This window comes from Charadrius vociferus, unplaced genomic scaffold (genome assembly GCF_000708025.1).
Source record: "Charadrius vociferus isolate BGI_N301 unplaced genomic scaffold, ASM70802v2 scaffold7, whole genome shotgun sequence".
Lineage (NCBI taxonomy): Eukaryota > Metazoa > Chordata > Aves > Charadriiformes > Charadriidae > Charadrius > Charadrius vociferus.
The window spans coordinates 363,213-382,293 of record NW_009649308.1 but is presented as its reverse complement, the minus strand read 5'-3'; the positions used below and the strand labels follow the sequence as shown (position 1 = coordinate 382,293).

At 44.5% G+C, this 19,081-nt stretch overlaps 1 protein-coding gene across 1 annotated transcript; it reads left to right on the top strand.

The window, feature by feature from the left end:
• Nucleotides 1-429: 429 nt before the first annotated feature.
• Nucleotides 430-9,179, top strand: PIH1D3 (PIH1 domain containing 3). The gene is made up of 6 exons (XM_009889245.1): nucleotides 430-522; nucleotides 2,210-2,273; nucleotides 3,667-3,772; nucleotides 5,638-5,734; nucleotides 6,526-6,611; nucleotides 9,050-9,179. The coding sequence occupies exons 1-6, from the start codon at nucleotides 430-432 to the stop codon at nucleotides 9,177-9,179; spliced, it is 576 nt and encodes a 191-aa protein (XP_009887547.1).
• Nucleotides 9,180-19,081: the final 9,902 nt, after the last annotated feature.

The window sequence follows — 19,081 nt, the reverse complement described above, 5'->3', positions numbered from 1 at the left end:
CAGCGGGGTGGGGAGCTGGGGCCGTCCATTGGGTAGGGCGGGTGGGCAGAGAACCTGTGTGAAAACCTCTGCCCGGCTCCTCGGCGCCAGGCCTGAGCCGAGGCGTCCTTTTGCTCTCGCCCTGGCTGCAGCAGCTGCAGATCCACTTTGATCGGGGGTCTACAGAGTAAAGAGTCCCTGTAAGGCTCGAGCTGTAGTTGCAACTAGTGTCTGTGGCATAAAAAAGGCTCTAATCTGAGCACAGGGAGGAGAGGTTGACTATGTTGTGTTATTTGTGTTTTGATATCACACATGTAAGAGTTTAGCTAAACTTTATCCTTCCGGTACACATAGGAGGAAAATTGTGCTTTCTGGATGGTACAGAACACATGTAGTTCTTCATTCATCTGTGACTCGTTCTGTCTGCATAGGTGAGCCCTGGGTGTTGATATGGACAGTGTTTCCTCAGGCTCCTCTCTGCAGTTCCTGGCCAAACTGCTTCGTGATGCTCAAGAGGAAGAGGATGATGATGATGAACACGTGGTGAGTCTTTCATAGGAAATGCTCTTCTTTTACATGTGGTACCACAGCCTAACCTTGTTAACTGAGGAGAAGCAAAGCCCTCTTTTCCCAGAGTGAGTGAAAAGAGAAAGAAAACCATAGAAGGTTTTGGACTGACTGAAACAGCTAGGTAGTAGAAGATCCTTTTAGGGTGAGAAGCTCTTGAGGGAGAGAATAAGGAAGATGCCCCAGGAAAGCAAGTAGAGCTTGTGACCCCAAAATGGGAGGGAGATTTAATTACTCAGCCTGAAGGAAATGAGAACAGGCAGTTGAAAGAGCTTTAGATACTTTAGACTTCCCCCTGCTTTCCTGCAAAGGCAATTACAGCTAAATACTTCATATGAAGGGAAAAAGGTTGCTGCTCAACTTCTGAGTAAAGACTAAAATACCCAGCGGCGACTGAGCGCACTAATTCTGTGTCTCAGGCGTTGAAGAACTGTAGAGATAATTGATCATGCAGTACCATAGATATGTTGGCAACTGTAGAGTAGGGAAGGGTGAGCAATCATTCTGAGGGGAACGATTAATGAGAGAAGTATCTTTCTATTCTTCTCTATCAGTTGGTCTTGGGACTAGATGAAAAACACAGCTTTAGGAAAACGTACGTTGTTCCTGCAATATGCAACTGCTGTTTTTATCTAGGCGTGCGTGTGTGCAGGGGACAAATATCCCAGGAGGGCCGCGGGTGCCGAAAGTCACAATGTGGAAAGACTCTGTGCGGGCTCAAAACTTTGCCAAGTCTCTTAGGATTTTGAACAAGTTGTGTTATGACATGGGTAAGAAAAATGGCAAATTCCTCCAAACTGCTTCTCAACAAAGAGCCAGCTGGCTGACCCAGCGGTTGTGCACTAGTAGTGGCAGTGGCAGTAATATTTGGGATCAAAGGGGCGTGTATCCCTTGACACTTCCTTTCAGTAGGTGGTAGATGTGGTCTTTCACACTGTAACCATCCTTCAGCTGTTTAAAGCCTGCCTTCCAAAACTAGCATTATTGCTGTACATCTTTGCAGTAAACATCCTGATTTTAAAAGAATTTGTTTACATCTTATTAATAAAATGAGTGACACTTCAGAGACAGAAATGGAAAATTGCCACAAGGGATGTCAATTAAGTCTGAGTCAGTCTGGGTAAATTGAAATCTTTATTTTGATTTAATGTAATGTTCTGTGCGTATGAGGCACTTTTATCAAACCAAGGAATCTTCATACATAGAGAAATGCCTCACATTGGCCTATTAGCGCTAAATTGATTCATAATTAGAGGGAAATGTTGTGGCCTCATATGATCTCTACTGTCAAAAGGAACCCAAATGCTGTGATGGGGCTTTCACATAGCGCCCTTGGTTTCGTGCAATGTTTTCATGGCAGGCAAAGCACAGCAACTTTGCCAAAATGCCATGGAAACTAATACTCCAAAAGCACATCTGTCTGTAATACTGCGCTCCTGGGAGCGCTGCTTAAACCCAGTGTGCCAAGGTCGTTTTCTGCTGGGTGTGAGTGAAGACAAGAGACTGTTCAGTGGTTCGGTCATGGAATTGTGGGGTAATATTTTTCGGATTCTAGCAGGGATTTGTTTGACCTCAGATGACATTTTCTATGTATTGACATAGTCATTGTTACTGAGCTGGGCTCTGTGAACATTGATTGAAGTTCCATTTGCCTTTTTTGCAGCCGCGCTGTTCTGTTAGCACCATGACTCCTGCTAGTATTGGCCCAGTAAAGACAGACAGCACTGGTAAGGAGGAGTGTTTGTATGTTTTAGCATTCAGTCCCCTGTTAGCAGACTATAACAGCTGTAGTGAGTTCCTCAGTTACCACTGATGGGGTTTGCTTCAATAAGAGAGTGGTCACTGACCTCTGAGATGGAAATAGTTAATGCTGATTTTGCAATTGCAGTGTAAAAGTCATCTTTTCCCAAAAGCTTAACTGCAAAATATACAAAGAGAAGCAGAAAGAGTAAAACCAGAGCACAGCAACCTCCAGTGGCAATGATAAACAGAGCGCAGCCTGGTCACAGGCTGAGGGGAATCTTAATTGACCAGCAAAAAGCTCCACATAAGTACTCTCATGGAATTGTTAATGTTCACCTAGAGCAAACAAGGAAGACAGACTTCTAAGTACTGACCTGCAAGGATCTTCATGGAATAATATGGTTCCTAAATTTGCATCAGCACCTTGGATTGTACTCCAGAAAGAAGAGAACACAAGTTTAGTCTTGGCAAAGTTAATGTCAAAGCTTTCTCTGGAGTTACTGCTGTCACATTGTTGTGGAGCTTGGTTATGAGCCATAAGAAAGGTGAACAAGGACCGGGATGAGTGTAGCAGGAAAGGAACCATGGGAAATATAAAAAATAGAGTACTTTTGCTTGGGATTCCGACAACAACCAGAGATTCTACTGTAAAAGCCTTCAAGTTGCAGATTTAGAATAATAGAATTGTCAAAGACCTTTAAGATCATTGAGTCCAACTGTAAACCTGACCCTGCCAAGTTACCATAAACCATGTCCCTCAGCACCACACCTACATGTCCTTTAAATACCTCCAGGGATGGTTACTCAAGCACTTTCCTGGGCAGCCTGTTCCAACGCTTGACAACCCTTTTGGTGGAAGGGGCAACACCACTTGTTACCAGCTTACTAGAAAATACATTTTTCCATGTAGGACAGGCATAAAACATAGTATCCTGCCTGTGAACGTTCACGTGTCTTCAGCACCTTATCTAGGCTGTGCTCAATAATTAATAGAAAGAACCAGATTTCTATGTGCGGAAGAGGTCCTTTTGTAAATGAGACTGTTCACTTAAAAATCTCCTGTCTGGGGGCTTGGGGAAGGCTAATATTTCTTATTTCTCCACTGTACCCATTTTGAAGTGCTAGATACTTTATGCCTGAAAGGAGGATTTCCTTGATATAGAGATTGGGTAAAGGAGATTTAAGGGAAAGGAAAACATCCTCCCTCTGCAAATTCTCGTTTGTAACATGCTGAGGTGAAGGAGACTGTAATCATTGGCTAGAATGCTTTTAATACAAAGATTTTTCTAAAGCTTAGAAAAATCTAAGTTTTCAGCCCTAGAAGAGGAACGGAGACATTCCAAAATACCACAGTGTGATTTTTCTCATCACTTACAGGTACTTTTCAAGTGAAATCTGAAAACAGGAAAACTATTTGGAACACAGAGGAGGTCCCAGAAGGATCTGAATTTGATGATACCTGGGACCCTAGGGAACAGCCAGAGTAAGTGAGCTGAGACTGCCTGCATGGGCTTTACACGGCATTAATGGAAAGAGGAGTTAAATAGCATCTACTTACTTCATTTGAGTGAAACAGCCATCTGAAAAGCTGCCCTCATGGAAGGAGAAAGGAAGGATATCGGTGTTGCACGTAAAGCAGCGTGTGAGGAGTGATTTTAACCTCTCCCTTGAAAACTTCGATTTGTAACAGAAGCATAGCGTTGTTTTTTTTCCATCACAAGGCTACTTGCAGTGTCATATACTTGTCTAAAGTGGGATTAGGAGGGGAAGTATGCCAGCAAAATGATTTGCTAGCTTTCAAATATGCAATTTGTATGAAATTGCCTGTCCTTTCCCTCTGCAACCGAGATGCGTTCATGTTTCATACTCATAACTTCATAAAGTACTCCAACTTATATTTGCATTTCAAAGAATTAAGCTTTTTAGAGACAAATAGGACTACAGGAAGGAAGGCTACATGCAGGCAGTTTTGAACTGTTAAATCTTGTCATTCAATATTAGTCTGTTGAGGGACAGCCTAAACCCAGAGTCTTTTCTCTTGCTTATAGAAAAACAGTAACAAAAAACTGCTTGAAATAGATACAATCAGGCATGCTAATTGTAGTTTGCATGGCTCCGAAAACCTTCAGGGTCAATCCACAAAGCAGACTTTGCATTTCTAATCATGTGTTCTGATGCGATATCCTGGAGGGCTAAATGCTGGAGCAGATGGACTGAAGCCCACAAAGCTGCCCATTGCACGCTAGTTTGTAGTCCAAAATCCTCATTTTTCTCTGCACCTAAGTCATGCCATTAGGTGCTGAATTTCCTGATCTAAACAGGGGACTGAGACCCACCTGAACTTAGACTCAGCATTTCTGAACATGATTTGGCATTCACCTGTAGTTGAACACTTGTTCTTGAAACCGTCACCTGTGAGGTACACAACGTGCTCTCTTTGTATTGTGGGCACAACAGAAGCTGTTCTGGTGCTATTTTTTGACCCTTCCGCTCCATGCTGGGTCAAACGCAGAGCTTCTCTAGCCTCAAGCAAGGCCTGTGTTGCAGAGGTGAAAAGAGAGTCCAAATCTTTGTAACAGTTCATCAAATTGAATCAAGGAGAATAGCCCAAGAGGAAGGCAGATGGCTCAAGAGGTGCATCCAGAACCATTAGAGAGATTTCTCATTGGCTTAGGAATTATTACATGTGCGTATGAACACTGGAGATGTGGAAAAGACTTTCCAGACACTCTTCCCAACACCTTAGAGAAGTGACTCTCTCCACTTATTTTGCTCAATTTAGTAGGAATAATGTGTTCTAAATGCAATCTTCAGTTTGTATTTCCTCGTTCCTTAAGTATCAAGTGCAAGGGAGTACATGATTCTCCATTTTGTAGACGGGGGGGCAGTGGGGGAAATCAATGTTGGCTGAATGCAAAACAATTCCAATCTGACAAAAGAGTGTTAAGCTCAGGCTGCACGAATATGTTTAATGACAGAACAAAACATACGTAATTGTGACAGCATCCCTTGCAAATCTGTTTCCCTGGAGTTTGTGGTGTTTGACTGGTTGCTGAGTATCATATTCATTCAGGATGCGTTTCCTGATCCTGCAAAAGCTGGTTAGCGAGTAGAAGCAGCAAAGAGAGTGCCTTGGAGGGTGGAGTGAATGTTCTTCCCCCATCTTCCAACTAACTCAGCCATGGCTCTGAACAGAAACCCAGTGCAGATGGGTTCAAGACTTGAAAGGAGACAGAAAAGGAGGAGAGGCAATACAACGAGAATATTTACAGTCCTCTGAGAAACAGAGTCTCCCTCAGTCTGCTGCTCCTTCTCCAGAATTATTTGGTAACTACTTCTCTTTCTCAGGTATCAGATTTTGTTCAAACAGTGTGTGGGAACAGAGGACGTCTTCTTTGGAATGAGCAGGAAAGACCCCTCCACAGCCTGCTGTGAAGATATGGTGGTGAGCTGAACCTGTATCTCCCATCCTTTCTTTGTGCTCTTTCTCTGCCCTTTTATATCTTGCTGCCTTCTAGAGGGACAGAATGTAAGCACCAAGTTGTATTGATGCCTTTGGCACCCTGTAGGTTTTTCTTGTAGCTCTGAAGCATTTGTAGATTATATTTACACTTGCTAACCTGAAGAAATCATGGGTATCTCCTCAAGGGACCTAGTGTACTCAAGAGAATCTATGCAACGTATATGCTACATACAGACTTGAGAGAAATAAAACATAGCTCTAAGATGAAATTTCATCTTAGACACAATTTTGGAGGGGAGACGGGCTGGGAAGGAGATGGTTTTCATCTTCCTGCGTTTCTTAGAAGACATGTGAGTTAGCAGAATGCTACAATGCTGACAGTCTTTAGAGTTACAGGCATCAGTTCCTGTGCCATTATTATATGATCAAAGATCTGCCTCCTTTCTGAACTTCAGGACAGCTAGAACTGCTGTGCATTTTTCCAAGTAGAAGCAAGCTGTCCTTGGAATACGCAAAGCCAGGGGGGTTTGCTGGTTGTAGAATACCTGTCAAATACATTATGAGCTCATGATTTTGAAGAAAATAGGATATCAATACACATTACTAAGCTGTTGAAAGCAAAGATTATCACTATCATATTTTCTCTGATACAAATTACCTACTCAGAATGTTGCTCTTTGACACTAGCATCGAAATATTCATGAAGATGAGATCTTGTATGGCTTGGAGGGCTACATATCTAATCACAGCTTTACCTCTGCCCATCATTTCAGATTAAAATCAAGCTGCCAGAGACAAAGTACTCGGACATCACATTAGATATCCAGGACAAGGTTCTTGACCTTCGAACTCCCAAAAAGTAAGTGAAACACAATTGATAGAAGTACAGTTTATCTTGTTTGAATGAAGGTTTAACGAAGCTTTCAACTGAATGCTGTATGGAAAGCAAAGTTAAAGATGAAGGTCAGATTATTAATTGCACACAATAAATAGATATAGACAAAAACAACCACAGTCCTTCCATAGGTGTACAGTGTGCTAACTTTGAATCTGTGATACTGTTCTAACAAAACCAGCTTTAAGACAGATTTTGGCTACGTAAACAGTAAGGCTTCAAGGGCCCAAAATGTCTGGCAAAAAACTCCCCACGGTCTTGAAGGACTTCTTGGGAGTTTGTTTTCTGAATACTAATTTGTACAAATCTAAACTGAAGGTGGTTGAAAATGTGCAGATACGTTTTCATAATTTGAAAGCCAAATTGTGGACATATTCATGCATGGATGCAGACATGGAAATGTTAAAGGTTTCCTTAAAGAGATTTCCATTGAGTGCTTTTTTTTTATAGGGCTATTTCAAATGTACAAAGATAATCAACTCACTGATATACTCTCGGACTTCTCAGTCTTCCTCCGTATTTCCCTCAGTGTGCAATTGCCCTGACTGAGATTTCCAGATAATTCCCAAGTCTCTTTTTCTTTAAGCCCTTCCTCACAAAAGAGTGCTTTCATAAGAAAGCTCAATCTTCTCTGGGCTGACTTGCTGCATTGAATAAGATGTGAGAAGATCCATATGTGATTAGCTTCCTGCAAATAAATTCAATGTGCAGGCCATGGGTTAAGGTCCAAATAAATTCTGTCCGTAGTAGACTAGCTATAGAAAAGCCACCTTTCTCACAGAGAAAACCAGGCTGAGTCGGTTACCTCCTGCTTGGATTTAACTGAAAGATACAACAGGAGTGGAAGAATGTTTGGAAGTGCTAGCTCTGAAACTGCAAAATCAGGAGGAATAATTGTTCAGCTAATAACTTGTAGAACTTATACGTAGTAAAAGAGGTAGCTTAATGCAATGCTGCAGATGTAGGAAAACTTCAGTATCCTTTTTCTTTTGCAATTCTATCTTTTTGGTGACTCAGATCTGCCGTTATCTTCTTAGTATCCAGCTGTCTCTAGTCACAAGCCTAGCAAATAAAAAGTTTGCCGTAAATCTAATGGTTGCTTGGGTACAGCCTGAGCCAGTGCTGCTTTCACAAATGTAAGTACAAGTCTTCTCAGTATGAAAGAAACAAACAAGATTTCAAGTTCTACATACTGAAAAACACCGTACTCTCACAGATGTGTAGGAGGGCTCAAAGGAACTATTTCCAACTCTGTAGTCCTGAGGCTGATTCTAAGCCCCTAAGCTGATTTTAAGGACTTCTTCAAATTATGGCGAATGGCTGCGTTGAGTAGCTGTGTTGCAAAGGTGTTTTGACTGTGCCTCTTTCAGCCATGGCTCCTGCAGGACAGCTGAAAAGGTCTGAAAAAGAAGCAGCATGATTTAAACCCCAATTTAAAGTAACCCCTGTCTATGCTACCATGTTTCCTTGTTAGGCTTTGTAGAGTTTGACTGGGCAAATCTCTTGTTTGTAAAGTGTCCTTGATTCTGTTTGCACAGAATCCACAATAAAGTGGAGGTCCAACACTGGCCCATCAAGTATATATCAATTATATATTGTTAATATATAAGCCTGAGATAAGAAGGGAAAGGGTCCAGACGCTGCATGAGCAAGTAAGTTTGAACTATCATCAATGAGAAGAGTTGAATGGGTCCAGACTGAGACATCATTTTGAGGAGGTAAACTGGAAGGTTTGTCGGACGTTCCAGGAAAAGCTGTATGTCTAACATAGTGAGGGACTGTGGAATAGTTCCTGAGTCCAAGATCCAACCTTTCTTTGTGTATTATGTGTCTGAGCCACAGGCAGGGGATCACTGAATTAATCTTCACTGTAGGTTAAAATCCCAGCAACTTTATAACTCTAAGTTCATTCTCATACCTGAACTGTGCTTTGCAGTGTAGACATATCCTTTGTGAAACTGGGCTGCCCAGAATCTCTAATCAGGCTGCACCACTTACTACTTTTTACTAGAGAAGGCAAACTCCTGAAGACACTTTCAGGCTTTAGGCATTATTCAGATTTTACCACCAGGAGAGCATTATAAATGCAGCTTCTCTTTCCTCTGCGTTTAAAATGCAGCACTGTGCAAAAGAAAGAACAGTGGAGAGATCCCACAATCCATCTTTGGAACCAGTTGTCATAGCCACAGCCAAAAGGAAGGAATAGCATTGGAAATATTTCAGGGCCTGTATAGCTATGCACCAGATATTGCAGGAACCCCACAATCTGTCATGAGAAAGGAGATACACTGAAAGAACATTCCTTAGTATACTGATTGGTGTATTGGAAGAGTAACTTGCAATGCCATCTCAATCGCTCACCCAGTCTGAGACGCTGTAATTCACCGTGTCCTCTTTTACAGGAAGCTGCTGCTGCACCTCCCCTACCGTGTAGACAGCGAGAATGGTAAAGCTCGTTTTCTCTCTGAAGAGGAGACCTTGGAAGTCACCTTGAGAGTATCAAGGATGTTTGATTTCATCAATTTTGCCTGATGGGTAGAGAAAGTTTGCAAAAAGTAATCTCTTAGTTTGAAGTCTTCTTGAAACCTAACTGGTCATGAAATAATAGATTGTTTCCCTTGAGCAGTCCAGGGGGAATATCCCTGGAGAAATCGAATGAGCCAGGAAGAACACAGCACCCCGTAGGTTCTAGAAGCTGGGGCTGTCCAGCTCTTGCGCTACTCTGGTTAACGTTCTGCTTCCTTCAGCCCACTAAACCTCTGTGAATCAGAATACAGGGGATTACAATTCTGTAAGCCAGAGAAAGTCTTTTTGTGGTTGTGGCTGATAAGTAGCACAATGAGGCTCTGGCTGATGACTCTGACACTTAGTTACTGTTGCAAGACTTGCGAGTGGTAATATTCTTGCTTGGTTTCCAATGCTGGGACTGGGGTCAGTTCAGAATTTCCTCTTAGCTACTTTTTCATGCAAAGATCAAAGCTCTCAGGGATCCATATCCACATCTGAGGCTCCTTTACACTGGCAGAACAAGATAACCAACTGGAGTTGGACTGTTGAACAGCTCAGCTCTTTTGAACAATTTTTGACAATGTATGGTTGTGTCGTCTATTCGCCTGCTGTCCCTCCAGCTATTTTTCTGATCTTTCTTGATTAATAAAAGCATGTGTTTTAATGAACAGTTCCAGTTACCTTTCACTCTGCCTTCTCTATATTATGTCCCAAGAGACTTCCTAAAAGTGAGATAAGAGGGACTTTGCATAACAAAGCATCATATAAAGGGCTGAATTGTGGCAAAAGCTTTTCTTTGGCCTTGAGGTCCAATCTAGAGCTAGGCAAAAAAATATACCTGGAAACTCACTGTCAGTGTCTTCAATCCATCATGGAGAATTCATCTTCTTATTACAGCCTGCCACAAATTTAGCTGCATGGGTACTGTCTGCAGCCTAGCTGGTCAATTATTTTCCTCTTCTATACCAAAAGAATGCAGGACCCAAACCAGTTTGTTTTTAAAGTGTATACAAGATTTTGGTTAAGTGTACCTAAAGTCCATCAACATGCAAGGCCCTGCTTGTCCTCTCCACTTTGATCATTGAGCAAATACCTTTGTTTCCTGCATGATTAACAATGTCAAATGAATGTATTTGCCCAGCAGCTAGTAAGAGAAACATTTTGGCTGTCCATCTCTGGATGGAGCTGCAGAGAGTACCCATGCAGCTAAATTTGTGAGTTTCCAGGTATATTTTTTGGTTTTGTTAGGAATTTTCAGAATTCACAGTATGTTTGTAATATACTGCATTATAACTCTACGACGACAAATTAAGCTGGTGTCTGGACATTTCAACCACTTCCCTTAAAAGTGGAGCCATTGCTTGGTTCAGAATAATACTACCCAACCTCTGCTGTAGTGTTATCTGCCTTCCAGTGCGTTACCTTAGTTATGATTCATCACAAGCTATCGAATATGCTGGTAATACTAAGGGGCTACTCCAATTAGTATTTGCTTAAGTTTCCATAAAACATGTTTGAATGTCTCTTATTCCTGCTCTACAAAGCTGTTGTGGGGGGGAACAACGCAGATGTATGAAAAGGCTGAGATCATTCCTCCTGACTCAGTTTGTACTGCCTGTGGATGCCAAGAAGGCTGTTTCTTGGAAAAAGGTTGTCTTTGTGGTCCCTAGATAATATGCTGCTTCATTTTTGCATTTCTTATACAGATTACAAGAAAAGTGAAAGGTTGACCTGTATTTATACACATGTGAAGATAACATTTGCCCAAATTTGTTCAGTAAATCCATGGCAAAGCAGAGTACAACTCTGCTTTTCTGAGCCCTGTTCCAGTGTTCTATCCACAGGGTAATGTTGCCTTTACAGTTGGCAGTAGTAATTTACTAAGCCTTATATCATCAAGTTCTGCTTAATTTAATATCAGTGTGTGATACTGAAAATAATGATGAGTTTGGCTCATTGTGGCTCTTTGGTTTTAGTTTCCTATGGAAATCAGTGTATGCCACACTGGTATCCGTGTCCTATTTTCTCCCCAAATATTTTTTAACCTGTGGGCATTTTATCTGCATTCAAGAGACACAAATCTGAGGTAAGTACCTTTTCTAAGAAAGCTGGCTGCTGAATAGAAAAGGGAAATATAAATTAGTACTGCCAAAGGGGGAAGTTCTAGTGTGATTTCTTGTACCTGCTGGCCAGTCATTCTGTACACCCGTGCTCCTGGCCACAGTAGGTCATCCCCACCGCTCCATGAGGGGAAGTTGGCAAGTTGGTGGCACAGCAGGACAGGGAAGGTGTTGCAGGGAAAGGGAGGTATGCTGGCAGCGGGGAGCTGAGATCACTGTGTAAGGGTATACGAACACGGAGGACAAACTCACAGGATGATGGGCTTCGTATGTTCCACTGCTCAAAAGGATGAGCTCTACGGCTGTTTTCAACAGAGCAGAAACATTGGTCCAGGGGTGGGCAATTTGCTGTTCTGATTGGGTCCGTTGCCTGAATGCACCATCAGCACCTGGACATCCTCCCACATTCTTACTTTCTTCCTATCAAGGAGACAGACGCTGCCCTAGGCAAAAGGTTGGGTTGGTTTTGTGGTGTTTTTTTTTCCCCATAGAAACTGGTCAAAAGGACATGCAGGCTGCCAAGCTTCCCAGAAATCTGCAGGTTACTGCCAGCTACAAGAGTTAACTTCTTGCAAGGGCTTGAAGGCAGTTTTGCTTTGCTGAACTAGCATTGGTAGAAATCCTTTTGAAGGGGATACAAAACCCCCTTTGCCTCTGAACATCAAAGCTGTTGCCTAAGTACCACTCCAACACCTGCAGGCATCTTAATTAATCAAAATTATGAGCCCAGTTAAACAACCCAGCCATTAAGCCCCAGCCATTAAGCATCATCAAGCTTTATTTGGTTCCCTAAGAAACATCTTGATTAAATGTATTGCAGTTAAGTAGAGGGTACTGTAGCTGTGGAAATGAGATGGAGGCTGTTTGCGGTAGTATCCGAATAAACTGCAGGTTTTCATCTCGCCTTCTTCACGTGTTCTGTCCTCCAGTTGTGGTGGAAGAGCCACCATTCCCATTTTGACTTGTTCCTGCCTTCTGTCAGAACTATGGTGTTGTGCTAAAGCACGCGGCCCAGCTTGCTCTGTGTGTTTCACCTCTTCATATTCCTCTTTGTCTACATACTGACCACCTGAGGCAAAGATACTTCCCTCGTTCTATACACTGAGAAAGAGAAGACCCAGAAGAGTTGCTCCATATAAACACCTGAGACAGACCAAGAACTTAAGTTTAGATTTTTCCCTTAAACCTGCAGTCTACCCTCTGGGGCTGCTCTCATTCCCTTTTCCTCCAGGTCTGTTGTTGGTATCATCATATACCCCTTGTAATTGTTTTAAAAGGAAGACTACTTCATTTTTCTGCTGTTCAGCTTAAAGTTTGTATCCAAAATTTCCATGTACTACTTTCATTGTGTGAAGCACTGCTTTATCAGTATCTGCTTCCCTCCAGATAAAGTTTATCTAAAATAACTAAGCTGTATCTATGCGTACAGAAAGATCTCTCCCCTACAGCCTACAGACTAAGTAAGGAGAGAACACTGGTATCTCTTCCGTCTTTCTCATCTAACCTTGGGCTCTGACGCTCAGTGCGTGAGACTGGACTGCTGTGGGCAAAACGGAGCACACTGACACCCAGAGGGGTGCGAATACATGAAGGAACTCTCAGTGAAGTAACCTCTGTCGCCAACGCCTCCCAGATTTCGTCATACAGATAGCAGGTGACTGCTTTTAGCAGCGTCTACTCTGGATGTTGGCAGCACGGGCTACAGGATATAGAGCAAAACAGAGCGATGGGCAAGGGCACGCACCAATGCCAAGCCATGCAGGCAGCACCTCGACTCCGTCCAGCAGGCTCACTGCGCGCTCACGTATCTATTGCTTGTGCACCTCCTCACGCTGGAGTGGGTGCCTTTGAACCCGCTGGTGTTGGTAGACCTTTACCCTCTTCTCTGCAGCCCCTGCAGCTGGGATTCATCCTTACTCCCTGGGATCCCCTTCAAAAGCTGCTGCCACAAACAGTCAGTCACTGCTGTCTGCCTATGGTCTTGGCTCCGGGGAAGGTGCCTGGAACCTACTGGGGGTTGGATTATTTCTTTCCTATAATCTTCACAAACAGCAGACAATTTTTCTCTTTGTGTCTCTCCCTATTTGCTCACTTTGTCTTCTCCTTCAGGTAGATTTTACTTTCAGATTGTGATGCAGAACAGCCAGTACCCATTTTTCCTTTTCCCTTCTGATTGTTTGTGCTCGTCTCAGGGCACTCCGATCTCTTTTCTTCTTTCCTAACTGCTCCATCTCACTTCCCTTGGTCATTCTCACATTAGGACATTTCTCACCAGACAAACCACAGGTTGTGGTTGATATATCTGACCCTTGCTGGACATGCCAAATGTTGGTGAAGTGTGTGTGATTCATCTCCCGTCACTCAGCTTAATGCCGGGTGAAGCCCTTTGTTTGTCCTTGCTGTGCGTCCAGTCTGTGTGCATGGGGAGGGGACACGAGCAGGAGCAGCACAGGCAGAACCTGGATCGCGTTAAGGCAGTTATATTGAAGGACCACGGCACAAAAGGAGCAGATGCTGCAGGTCAAGGCAGAGCTGTGTGAGGAGTGTTGCCAGAATTGAGAATGAGCCTCTTGCCGTGGGCACAACCTGCTTGAATCTGTGCTTCAAACATAGCCGGCCCCACAGCTCCCCAGTACAAATAGGGCTGGTTACAAAGGGATGAGCCGATTCGGAAAAAGTCAGAATCAGTCAGAATTTCAACCTTTCCCAAGGCCTGAAAAGTTTCTTTCTGCTTCCCAATGTGTCTCTCTGTGTCCCAGATGAGAACTTGAAGGTTTTGAGATCCAGTCCAAGGCAACAGTGACACAGGCAACACAAGAGCACGTTTGATTTTGGAGTATTTCTCTTAATCCATTGAAATCTTTGACCACTTAGGGCTTACTCATCTCAAGGTCTCCTTTTCATCTCTTTCCTCTGTCTTCACACAGTCATTTCTGAACAGAAGATCATAGGAAGTTGCCAGCATGGTAGCAGATACTGTCCACCTACAATCCTTAGAGACTATCTCCCTCTAATTGTGAGCTTCCTTTGTGGATCGCAGCAGCCTGGCAGCTCGCTGCTGATGCTGATCAGCATTTTTTTTTAATCCACACCATTTAACTTGGTGGTATCACACCCCAGCAAAGACTGCCAAGGCAGCTAGGTTGTACTTGGCAACCTATCTCCTGCAGCTGCTCAGCAGAGAAGAAAAGAGCCATAGACCTCTTCTGGAAAATTCTTTTCCTCTTGGAAAGCTGCATAAAAAGGAAGAGGATAGGAATGGAGATGGACACAGCTGATTTTGTTAACTCATAAAGAGATGATGTGGGCAAGTCAGACATTTCCCAGACAGCGGCAGCCTAGGGACTGTAGCAGGTGTAAGCATCAATGCGTGAGCTTAACGATGCTGTGAGCAGTGGGTGGGTGGGTTCCACCCCTCACACATGCCCAAATGAGAGTCTGTCACTCCTGTGGTTTTCTCTAGCTGGGGACCCAGGTGATGGGATCTTCTGACCAATAACTTTCTTCCTGGAAGACTCAGATTCCTGTTGCCACAACCTTGAAGCAGAGCCTTGGGTGGCACTGTGGCAAGCTGGCAAGTATATCGAGGGGAAGGAGGGGCTGACTTCACGTAGGATAGTCAGCTCTGCCTTGTCTCACCTGAGCTGATCCCATCCACCTGGGAGCCAGAGGGCTCCACCCAGGAGGAGTTAAATGGTTGCAGAGCAGCACTGGGAAAAACTAAGCAAGTAGGGGAGCTAGTGGGGATGGTATGTGCTATGTTCATGGTGTTCCTGGGGCAGAGAGGAGGGAAAGTTGTATTACTACTGTATAAGAATCAGTAAAGTAGCTGGAAGATGTGTGATTTGTCTTGGCTTTGGGATTATCTGTGCTGTGCCTGGGAGATTCAAGAGGCAATTGCCCAACGGTGGCATGTGGGAAGCTCTGACAAGGTGAGAAATGTTTCTGGTTTTGTTCTGCGTCACCGGGCACTGCATGAAGACTGGACTGTCAGTGTGACTTAGCTGGGTGCGTGGCTCTTGGTCAGCAACAATTGTCAGAACTGTAACAAGCTTCTGGGGGGAACCTGAGGTGCTGAGAGGAGCTACAAGAGATCACAGAAAAACACTGAAAATGCCCCCCCCTGGCCCCGAGTACAACCTGCACTGTGATTTGCCTTTAGTAACTTGCTGACAGACCTGCACGACGGTGGATATGTGGAGCTGCTTGGAGGCCAGTGAGTAATGGGGGTGAAGGCGTTACGAGCCACGGCTGATGTGTGTGGTGGAGAGCTGGGCCAGGCTCTGAGCCTTGGTATGGAGAGCACCAGTGGGGCTGGGGGGTGCAGGCAGAGTTATATGGGAATTCAGGGCTAGAGGCATAGGGGGTCACGTAGGACTGGAGCTGTGCTGTCAGCCAGTGAGTGACAGGCTAAATGGTCTGTGTGGTGATGGAGTGAGACAGTGAAAGTGGGGGAGTGATGTGCGTTGGGCAAAAGCACAATTGGGAGGAGATATAAATTGTCGGTGTCTCTTGAAAAACACTGTGCTGAAGGGAAAGGTCAGAGCAGGTGGTTGGTCCACCCTGAGCTCAGGACAGATGAGATACCTTTGTTAGAATGTCACCAGCGCTGGAAATCCTGTGCCAAAAGAAACTGTGCCTGGAGTAGCTATGGGGTCTCCAAGAGGACCTGAATGCTAAGGTCACATAGATCTAATGAGCTGCAAACCCTGTCTCGCTGCAGGGGTGAGCCCGGGGTGGCACATGGCAATTACTTTTATCAACAGTGGATGAAAGGGGGATTGGTGCGGGAGGAGTGGGAAACGTGTCTGCGGTTTGTGAACCCTCTCACATGTTGCAATAGCCTGACTCTGCGTTGTCCTTGCTGCGCCTCTTTCGGGGTAAGCAGAATTAGTGTGTGAAGTGCCTGGGTGACAGATTGCTGTGCCCTGGCCTGGAACAGTGGATGTCATATCTAGTTTTGGGTGCATACGTCTTTTTGCCTCTATCCTTTTCCCTGTTTAGAGCAGGACTTGTTTATTAAAAAAACCACCCCTAAGCCTTTGCTCTACGAACAGGAAATAAACAGGAAAGGGAGGGGATTAGAGTTGTTCTTATTCTGCAGCAAGATGCCACCCTCAGACCAGGGGCAGGGCATCTCTTGGATGGAGAGAAGGGTTTCACCACCTAGAAAGATTCTGCAAGGTGGTCCTGAACCAGTGCTCAGATGAGAGAGATGGTGGTGATCAACTGTTTCTGTGATATGGGTGCTGAACGAAGAGAATAGCTGAAGTAATACAAAACCTCATTTCTGTTGTTCTCTTTAACCATGAATTCCCCATCTTATGCTCTGTGAGTTTATTTAAATTGGACCTCTGCTTCTATTTGGAAGTAATATTTTTGTTTTCTTGAATAAAACATCTTTTCCAATGCTGTTGCTGCCTGACTGTGGCTTGAGGGGGGCATCTCAGCCTAGTTCCTTAAATCAAGAGAATTGTTTGTGTCCTTGGAGGCTGGAATAATAACATCCGAAGAAAGCCATGAGACACAGCAGGGATTCATTTGTAAGTTAATGAAGGCTGTGCAGTGCAGCGTAAGGATGATCGGGGCTGTGCCTGGGCAGCGTTTACCAAGCTAAATTTTTCTGTTGGTATTGTTCTCCCTTGGAAGCATGATGAACCAGCTTAAATACCACTTACATATGAGTTTATTATAGTATTTCTTGGTACAAAGATGTACGCTGTGTAATAGAGCAGTGCACATGATAAAAATAGGAGATCTTAAAGGTCTTTTCCAACATGAATGATTCTGTGATTCTATGAAAGCATGATATGGATCAAAAGAAAGAATCTACTTGCTTATATGCCCAACCAAAAGGGAAGGGGAGGGGGGGGGGGGGAACTGAAAAAGACCATCTGGGTAGTGGTGGTGGTTTTTTCATGTAACAATTTGTCACCTGGAAGCAGGCTAATGGTTTGGTACTCACTGGAGGGGGATAAGACTGAAGTGGAGGTGGGGCTGACTCGTGCGCTGTGTCTCAGCCTGCTACGTGAAGTCCAGAACCACTTGGAGGAAAGTGTCAGTGATCTGCATGGGATTGAAATAGGAGCGCCTGTGGGGTGAACTGCTGAGCAAGATGGGGTGGTGGAGAGCAGGGAGCAATTTGCTGAGCAACTCTTTCCACTTGTTGCTTGATTTGGAGGAGTCCTGGTGGGCTCTGACCTTGTTCCTCAACTGAAGGGTGTGCAGGTCCCTGGGGTGGAGGGGTGGCAGTTTAAAGCCCTGACCCTGCGTTCACTCCCCCACCGGTTGCTACAGCCTTGGTGATGCTCTCTGACTGCACTACATCTGCATTTTTCTGTTGGAGATGTTCTAACTTGCAGGACTCTCTGCGGGCCAGTTACTTGTTGTACATTGTACCTACAGGCATAGAAGTGATGAGGGCCATGTCTTTCCCCAGAGGGATGCTGCCAAGAGATTAATGGAGAAGGCTGCTTCTGTGATAAGCATTACGTGCTGTGGACACTTGAGCTGGTGGGACTCAAGGACAGCCCTCACAGATCAACAGCCCTGCAGGGGTGTTCTGATCTGTATAAAATAAACGTTGTCAGTCAAACTGGAGGGGAAGAAAGGTTGTACTGTCAACCTTTAACACGAAATGACATTGGAATGTCTGTTGGGGAGATAGTTGTCCCCTGCACGTGAGCCTTGATGCCGCCTGTGTGATCAGCTTGCGTAGTGCTGGCAGGTGGAGAAACTGAATTCCAGATTTGCGGGCACAGAGGCAGGATATATCACTGCAGAGGACAGGACAGGGAAGAGGGCGTGCCACGTTCAATCCATCTTCAGAAAGCGAGTTCCCTCACTTAGAGGTGGCAGAGCATCCAAGTGCTGCTGGGTGACGGTGTCTTCTCCAGGCAGAGCGTTGCGATGCTGGGTGAAGTGAAGGCTGGCGTTCTGCATCACGCCACCAGAGAGAGCCACGCTGCTCAGTCTCTCCCTAACGGTTCCAGCTAGACATGCAGGCATGGCTTTCTCCTGTGCAGCGGAGATTTTACTATTGGGAGCTGCAGAATAGCCAAGTCCTGTCTTTGGGCTGGGGAGGACAACTTCCCCCAGGCTGCAGAACGGGTCTGCAGCAAAGCCAAAAGCAGTGGCCCACTGATCTGGAGGGGTTCGCCACGGGATGGAGAGTGGCTCATTCCTCACTGCACAGCCAGCTTCTGGCATTTGCTGGTGACTCTGACAGATGACAGTGGTTGCGACTTACAGGACCTGGATACCTTTCCAAGTGCAAACTGGCTATTCGCTGGCGGATACAAAACAAGTCATCAGATAGTAAATTGGGCTTTGCAAATAATTAATTCCTACCCCCCACCCTTCAAGACCAGTGGTACAATGGAAAAATTCAACTTGTATCAAAGCAGGGATAAAGGGGGAGACCAAGTTCCTCTTTCCTTGCCAACAGAAATCTTCTGTTGTTTTTTCTCACAACTTGAAATCATTTTGGTCTGAGGGAAAATCAGTTGGTTTGGGGTTTCTTTGGGGAAAGCAAGGGAATTTGGAGACTGGACTCTTCAGATGGGTAGTGACTGCTTTTTCACCAGCTAGTGTGCAGCAGGGTGGTTGGAGAGATGGGAAATGTACGTACATTGTTGCCTGCTGATGTTGAGCTGTATTTTTCATGCGTACATGTACACACAGACAACAGCATTCTCTTATTAGAAATAAAGTTCCAGTATCCATCTACACGCTTCCTGAGCAAGTGTATTAACTATGGACTACTGGCAGAAACAGGGGCTAATGGCAACTGCATTCTCACCTGCA